This window comes from Penaeus chinensis, chromosome 1, assembly GCF_019202785.1.
Source record: "Penaeus chinensis breed Huanghai No. 1 chromosome 1, ASM1920278v2, whole genome shotgun sequence".
In the NCBI taxonomy this organism is placed as follows: domain Eukaryota; kingdom Metazoa; phylum Arthropoda; class Malacostraca; order Decapoda; family Penaeidae; genus Penaeus; species Penaeus chinensis.
The window spans coordinates 15141301-15148800 of NC_061819.1; the positions used below are offsets into that span (position 1 = coordinate 15141301).

Sequence of the window (7500 nt, forward strand, 5' to 3'; positions counted from 1 at the left end):
CAAGCATCCAAAAAGAAATACAGATTGTGGCAAAGGTACAAAGCCAATCCCAGAAGACACAAGAAAAATCTGTACAAAAATGCTTGCAAAGAAATGACAGCTGTGCAAATGGGCCCGCAACAGATGGCAAGAGGACATGAAGAGGAAACTGTCAAATCTGGGAGCAGGCAGCAAGGTGTGGTGGTTGCTCGTCAAGGAACACCAAGGGGGAAACCAGGGAATCCACAATACCTCCACTAACCAAGCCCAATGGAACAACTGCTTCGAGTAATCGGGAAAAAACTAACCTTCTGTAAAATGACAGTGCCAGAGGCTAACAGGACACCTACAGAGATACACTAAATATGAACAACTCACTGGTCTCCAAATCTGTCCAACCAGAACAAGAGACCCTTCAGAATTTAAACACAAAGAAAGCACCAGGATCAGACGATATCAGCCAGTAAACTCTACACAGGTGTGCAGCCGAGTTATCCCAGCCTTTGACATATATTTTCCAGGTGTGTATTAAAGAAAGCTGCTGGCTCAATATCTGGAAGGAAGCAAGAGTGATTCCTCTTCATAAAAACAACCAAAAACAAATCCAGACAACTACCGGCCCGTCTCCCTTCTGTTATGCATCAGAAAGGTATTTGAAAAGATCATTGCTAAACAGCTCATGAAACACCTCGAAAACCACTATCTTATTTCCATCAGACAGTTTGGCTTTCAATCCTCTAGATCGACTGCTGACCTTCTACTGCTGAGTAAAAACTGGCAGGATGCTCTATATGTGTCAAGATACTCTGGTGATCTCCCTCGACATTTCCGGTGCCTTCGACCAAGTGTGGTACAGAGGGCTCCTCGCTAAACTACAAGCAAGAGGCATAAGCAGTAACCTCTTACGGTTATTTGACAATCACCTCACCAGAAGAACATTTTACATTGGCGGCCAGTCATCCCAGCAGAGGCATCAGTACCACAAGGATCTGTACTTGCCCTAATTCTCTGGAATATCTACATTGATGATATGCTTAAGGAACATCCAGAAATCAAAGCATATGCCAATGACTGTACACTTTTTGTTTTATACCAGCATGAGGATCACGATGCTTTAGCAAAGAATATGAATTCAAAGCTGCAATCAATCTACGAATGGGGATCATAATGGCAAGATTTGCCCCCAACAAGACTCAGGCAATGGTTATATCCTGCTCTCCAGCTGCATCAGACAACATGAAAGACAAAATCTTAATGAACAACATTGCCCTTCCACTCGAGGACTTTATCTCAGTCCTCGGTCTGGACATAGACAGTGGTCTAAGATTTAACAGACACATCAGCAGAATCTGCAAAACAGCTTCTCTAAAGGTGACAGTGCTTTAGCGAATATCTCACCTCCTGAATCCACAGGGAATTCTTAGTACATGAGAGAGAGAGAGAGAGAGAGAGAGAGAGAGAGAGAGAGAGAGAGAGAGAGAGAGAGAGAGAGAGAGAGAGAGAGAGAGAGAGAAAGAGAGAGAGAAAAAGAGAGAGAGAGAGAGAGAGAGAGAGAGAGAGAGAGAGAGAGAGAGAGGAGAGAGAGAGAGAGAGAGAGAGAGAGAGAGAGAAGAGAAGAGAGAAAGAGCAGAGAGAGAGAAGAGAGGAGAGAGAGGGAGAGAGAGAGAGAGAGTGAGAGAGGAGAGAGTAGAGAGGAGAGAAAGAGGGAGAGAGAAAGAGAAAGAGAAAGAGAGAAGAGAGAGAGAAAGAGAAAGAGAAGGAGGAAAGAGGAGAGAGAAAGAGAGAAAGGAGAGAGGAAAGAGAGAGAGAGAGAAGAGAGAGAAAGAGAGGAAAGAGAAAGGAGAAAGAGAAAGAGAAAGAGAAAGAGAAAGAGAAGAGAAGAGGAAAGAGAAAGAAGAGAAAGAGAGAAAAGAGAAAGATGAGAGAAAGAGAGAAAGAGGAAAGAGAGAAAGAGAAGAAAGAGAGAAAGAGAAAGAGAAAAGATAAGAGAGAGAAAGAGAAAGAGAAAGAGAGAGAAAGAGAAAGAGAGAGAAAGAGAAAGAGAGAGAAAGAGAAAGAGAGAGAAAGGAAGAGAGAGAGAGTCCATGATCCATAAATAATAACAGGGGGGACAATTTGGTTAAAGACTTCTTTTTAAACATAATGGCAAGGAACCTCTTAGTATGATGCTACTGTGTCTACCGAAGGCACTCCAGCCTAAATCTATGCGTTGCTTTATTTCCTCTTCACTTGGTATGTTTGTCCATATGAGTTGACCTACATACATATACTTGTCCCCTAAACTCTAGCATTTCGCCTTGTACATGTATCTGTTCCAACTGAACTCTACTGAACATGACCTTAGTCTTCTTCTTGTTTATCCTATGTCCAATTTTCAGACTTTCTCTATTCAGATTGGCTATTAATTACTGCAGCACTTTTACTGATTCACTGAAGAGAACAATATCGTCTGCAAATCTTCGATTGTTTAGGTGTTCTTCTCCTATTTTGATACCCTTTCCGTTCCATTCTAGCTTCTTCCTCAAGGCAAGTTGTAAACAGTTTTTGTGAGATGATGTTGCCCTGTCTTTTTGAATTAGAATTTTATTGGATAGCATGTGGAGCTTGATGGTTGCTTTCCCATCTTTGCATATATACTCTAATATTTTACAAGACTTCCTCTACTCCTTGTCTTCGAATGGCTTCTAATATTGCTGGTATTTGGAGAATCTAATGCCTTTTTGCAATTGATAAATGCCATGCACAAGGGTTTCCTATGTTTGTTTATTTTTTCTCTTACATGGGTTAATGTGTGGATGTGGTCTGTTGTTGAGAATCCACTGTGCGTGTGCGTGTGCGTGTGCGTGTGCATGTGCGTGTGCATGGGCATGTGTACATGTATACCAGGTATGTATACAAGCAAACATAATGAATACACAATTTTAACATTTCTGAATTTTACTTTTTAAATTTCCTCTTTCCCTCCAGTTGACAAAATATCTTCTGCACTTATATAACTGACAATGAAAAATACACTAAGCTCACACGCATTTCACAAATTCTTCCAGAAGCTTCCTCATTATAGTAACACTAGCTGCACATTCTTTGCTATGTAGCCATACATAGTCTAATGATTGTTAACTATAAAATAAGAATCTAATAAGCTAATATAAACTGAACAATACCTTTTAAACAAAGAACAGAAAACAATATTGTGAAACCATGGCTTATGTATATTCAAATATAAGTTCAGAAACAAAACTTGTAAAACAACTGCCCATTTTACTATATAAAGAGCATAATTAATATAAAGAATATAAAGAGCTTAAGTCATAAAAACATAATAGCTCTAAATATGTTTGGGATCAGGATGACATCAGAATACCTATTTTTCTATACGTTCGCCCAAAGATGTGATTTCAAGTAAAAAATATTGTAATTATTTAAAAAGTAGTTCAAACGTAATTGGATGACAGATCAAAATATGGCAAAGCTGATTTTTTCATCAAAAGGAAAGAGAAGTTTTATGTAAGACCAAGTACACTTAAAAAGCCTGTTGGTGACTTTCTTAAAATAAAAATAATGAATATAAAATACTAGGAAAAGGCTATGCAGTTTTTAATTCTAGAATCAAAAGACATACCTAGCCTATGCTAATTTCAACTTATATGCAAATACAAATGTTTTTTTTTTTTTTTTTTTTAAGTAGCTATCAGGAACATCCACAGAATGAGCGGTGCATATATTTAGTCATTTTTCAGAAACTATAAACTACTGTGAAAACCTTATACTATTCAGGTTACTAGAGTGAATAACTTCCCAGATTTTCCTCTCTATAGTAGGACTACGCATGCTACAGATACTATTATTAAAATTTCTGTTATGGTTTCCCTCGCTCCCCAAGACAATGGGGATGGCATATATGTGTACATGCCATGCTCACTTTTAGTTTGATTTAGCAACCCAATGCTGCCGGGGAAAAATGCTGAGCACATTTTAATTTTTTTTGTGAAATGTCTCTGCACATAGATGGCTCTGATAGTGCTTAGCCACAAAGGAGTCAATTAGTAGACCTTGTGACCTTACCTGATTTCACCTTTCCTTGAACAGGTGGGAAAAACGTATTTTTTACTAAAGCTTTGAATATCAATGAAAATCATTTATTACCATCTTGTTACATTATACCAAATGACATATAGACATTGGAAAAGTGTTCATGTGCACCAGGACTACAAGCCACACTTCTGGAAGAGTCACCAAACAAGGAAGCCTAATGCCCAGATTTTGGGCATGTGCAGGCAGTGGGGCACCCGGATTAAACTCTGTTTCTATTGCAGAATGACAAAAGCACTATAGGGTAATAACTATAGTGCAGAAAACTAAATGTATATAATCATCAAAATATGACAATGTATTTTTTTATTAGGCTAATAAGGCTCTGTAAACACAACCCAAAAACTACCATAACAGGAACATGATTTTCGGAAACTTTCCATCTTTCACTCACAATTTTTTATCATAGCAAATGTGTTCATGTAATTTTATTTATTGAAAAATTTCTGCTGCAACAACATCTAAGGTCATTAGCGGGGTATTCTAAACATAGTGATATGGTAGGGATTGAGGATGAAGCCACCAGGTAAGGAAGTTTTTTTTGTTCAATACAGCAGTGTTTGCAGATTTTCGGAATGGTTAATGGTAAAAAAAAAAAAAAAAATATGCCAGACATCAAAGCTCATATAGCATTATGATAAAGTACTATGGTAATAAGGGTAAAAAAAGAGTTAACCAAAGAAGGAGATGAAGAGGAGAGGGAAAAGGAAAGGAGGAGAAGAAAAGACCATGCAATATTAGTTGAGGTGAGGCTGAGGACCAAGGTAAGGGTGATCTCCTACATTGGGCCTCCGTCCCTTTCTCCTGAGTCCCACCATAAAAATGCGCAAAGGATTGGGGGCTTGCTTGCCTTTTAAGCTTAACCCCTATGATCTGGAAGACGTGACTATTAAATCATGAAAAAAATTGGCCCAAGGGGTGGGTGACGTGAACATGCCATCATGGGAAAATTTGGTTGTGGCCCGGGGAGATGTAGTCTTGCCATCGTGAGCATCTTGGCAAAAGGATGGAGTGTTATTGTTATTATCAATGCACTGATATGGAGTCTGTGCAAGGAAAACAGTCTATTACTATCTTGAAAAAGCAATTTAAATGACATAGATAATGGAAAATGGTATGAAAGCTAAATCCACTTATGTAGTAAAAGAGAAAATAACATTGCAAAGGAGAGGCATGGAGTCTTGTCACTACACAAGAGTGTTCGTTTCTGCCCGGACTACAAGCCACAATAAGCCTAATGCTCATATTTTGGGCCACATGATGGCTCAGAAGCATCCGGATCCAACAGGTTAAGATTTCTCTTAATGTACCACAAAGCACTGTGCCCCTATGCTGGATGGCAAGAACCAGTGCCTCCTCTAAGCTTTTAAAGTTGAATTTTTGTGATTATTGAAGAGGCTCAATTTTCCAAAAGTCACTGTAAGTCTCTTTTTTCATTACTTTAACCCGATTCTGCTGAGCCACGCCTAGCGGCATCATAATAAGCTGTACACCATAGCTGCGTGCCTAAGCGCTTTGAGCAGGGTGTTTGCCTTGATGTAGTGAACTCCCGCGCTCAAAGTCGTCTTGTTGCAATTACTCTCCAGAGTGCAGAATTTATATTTATTTTCTTCATCCAGCAATAATGGGTTAATAAAAATTCACACTCTCCGTGCTTTTAATTGTTCACCTGAGTGGCTATCTCCGCACAGTACCCTGTATGTGTCTACGTTTGGTGTGGATAAAAGTCATTATCATACTCTTTTTTGTATTTATTCAAGAATACTGCTAGTATTGACATCTGCTATGTGGACAGTAAGAATCTTAAAAGTTTAGGATTATCAACACACTGTAGTAACTCAAAAAAAAAAAAAAAAAAAAAAAATTATATGGCTAGACAGGAAAAGGAAGGCTTGTCACTCATCCCTGATAATTCATGATCAACAAGGAACCAGTTTATACTCTAGCTTGCCATAATATATGTGATAGCTTGCTAGTCTTTGCTAGAACACATAACATAACATAATATCACTTGATGCAATCCCACTCTCCAAAATTACACCTATTTCTTTTTCAGGTTCTATTTCAGCTATTTCTAAATATAATGTCCTTTCATAAATATATATATATATATATATATATATATATATATATATATATATATATATATAAATATATATACATACACATATATATACACATATATATATAAATATATTTATATATATATATAGCATATATATTTTTCATATATATAATAAATATTATATAATCATATCACATATAATCATATATATAATATTTAATCATTTAAATGATATATAATTATATATATAATATATGAATATATATATAATTTATAATTATATATATAACATGGAATTATATATATAACATATACTTATATATACAATATATAATTATATATATATATATAATTATATATATGATGTATAATTATATATATGATATTGACCCAATCAGCACTTATGGCACGAATACATACCATGCCAGGAAAAGAGTAAACAGGTGAGATAGGTAGGACTAATAACGAACTCCTAGGTGACTATGCACTTGTAGAGCCCTCTATGTGTAAATGCAATGAATGAACTTCTATTACAGCGAGTATGGCAAGAATATATGCCATAAAAATTATTCAGAGGGAGTCCGAACTTCTTGCCATCTTGACCCATTGGGTTGAAAATGATTCAGAAGGGAACCAAACCACAAAATAATTGGTTTGTTGTTGTGGATGTGCTTTTAGCCAGTTATACTTTGTTTATATTTTCTAGGTCATTTACAGGTATACAATGTACACTACAATACGAAATAATTGCCTTTTAGCCCATATACAGGACAAAATGTATAAAACATTCACTTCACACCAATAAAAAACACAACAGGAAATGGAAAATGAAAACATATATTTTTCTTTTTATCAAAATAAATCAAATCAGCAAAAATTAACGAGTAGCTAAGAGTGCTTAAATTGTGAGAACATTCGACTGTTGTTCGCATATTGTACACCCAATGAGTGATTAAGACATGACAAATTATTTACGAAACAAGGAAACCAAATCAAGTCATAAAACAGGTGCATCTCTTCTCGGTGTCTAAGGCCCTGTTTATTTGCTTTGTTTCCACCTACGATACCTGCCGATACTTTTCACAGTCTTTAACACCGTTACAACTAACATAAATACGAGAGAGGAAGAGAAACAGACGAAGATAAGGAATTAGAGCCACATACGATAAAACTCTTTCATCTCGGTATAAGACTTTCTTTCCTTCAATTCACGTTCCTCCATCAATGTCTCACCTTCCTGGTACCGATTTACTGTTTTTCCTCCAGAAGTTCTTGCCATTGTGAGAATCAACTGATTGCATCTTACGCGGGGGAAGCAATGGAAGCACAACCAATGGTATTTGGAGAGTGAATTACATCCGAGT

General features: G+C 36.8%; 1 protein-coding gene across 3 annotated transcripts in view; it reads right to left on the reverse strand.

The window, feature by feature from the left end:
- LOC125046858 (TBC1 domain family member 22B-like) overlaps window positions 1-7500 on the reverse strand; it is a 27773-nt gene that overhangs the window by 20235 nt on the left and 38 nt on the right. For all 3 annotated transcript variants that reach the window (XM_047645013.1, XM_047644961.1, XM_047644879.1), the window contains exon 1: window positions 7370-7500. This exon is cut by the window's right edge. In XM_047645013.1, the coding sequence (XP_047500969.1) occupies window positions 7370-7437 (68 nt within the window). In that variant the 5' untranslated portion in view covers window positions 7438-7500. The remainder of the gene's footprint in view (window positions 1-7369) is intronic.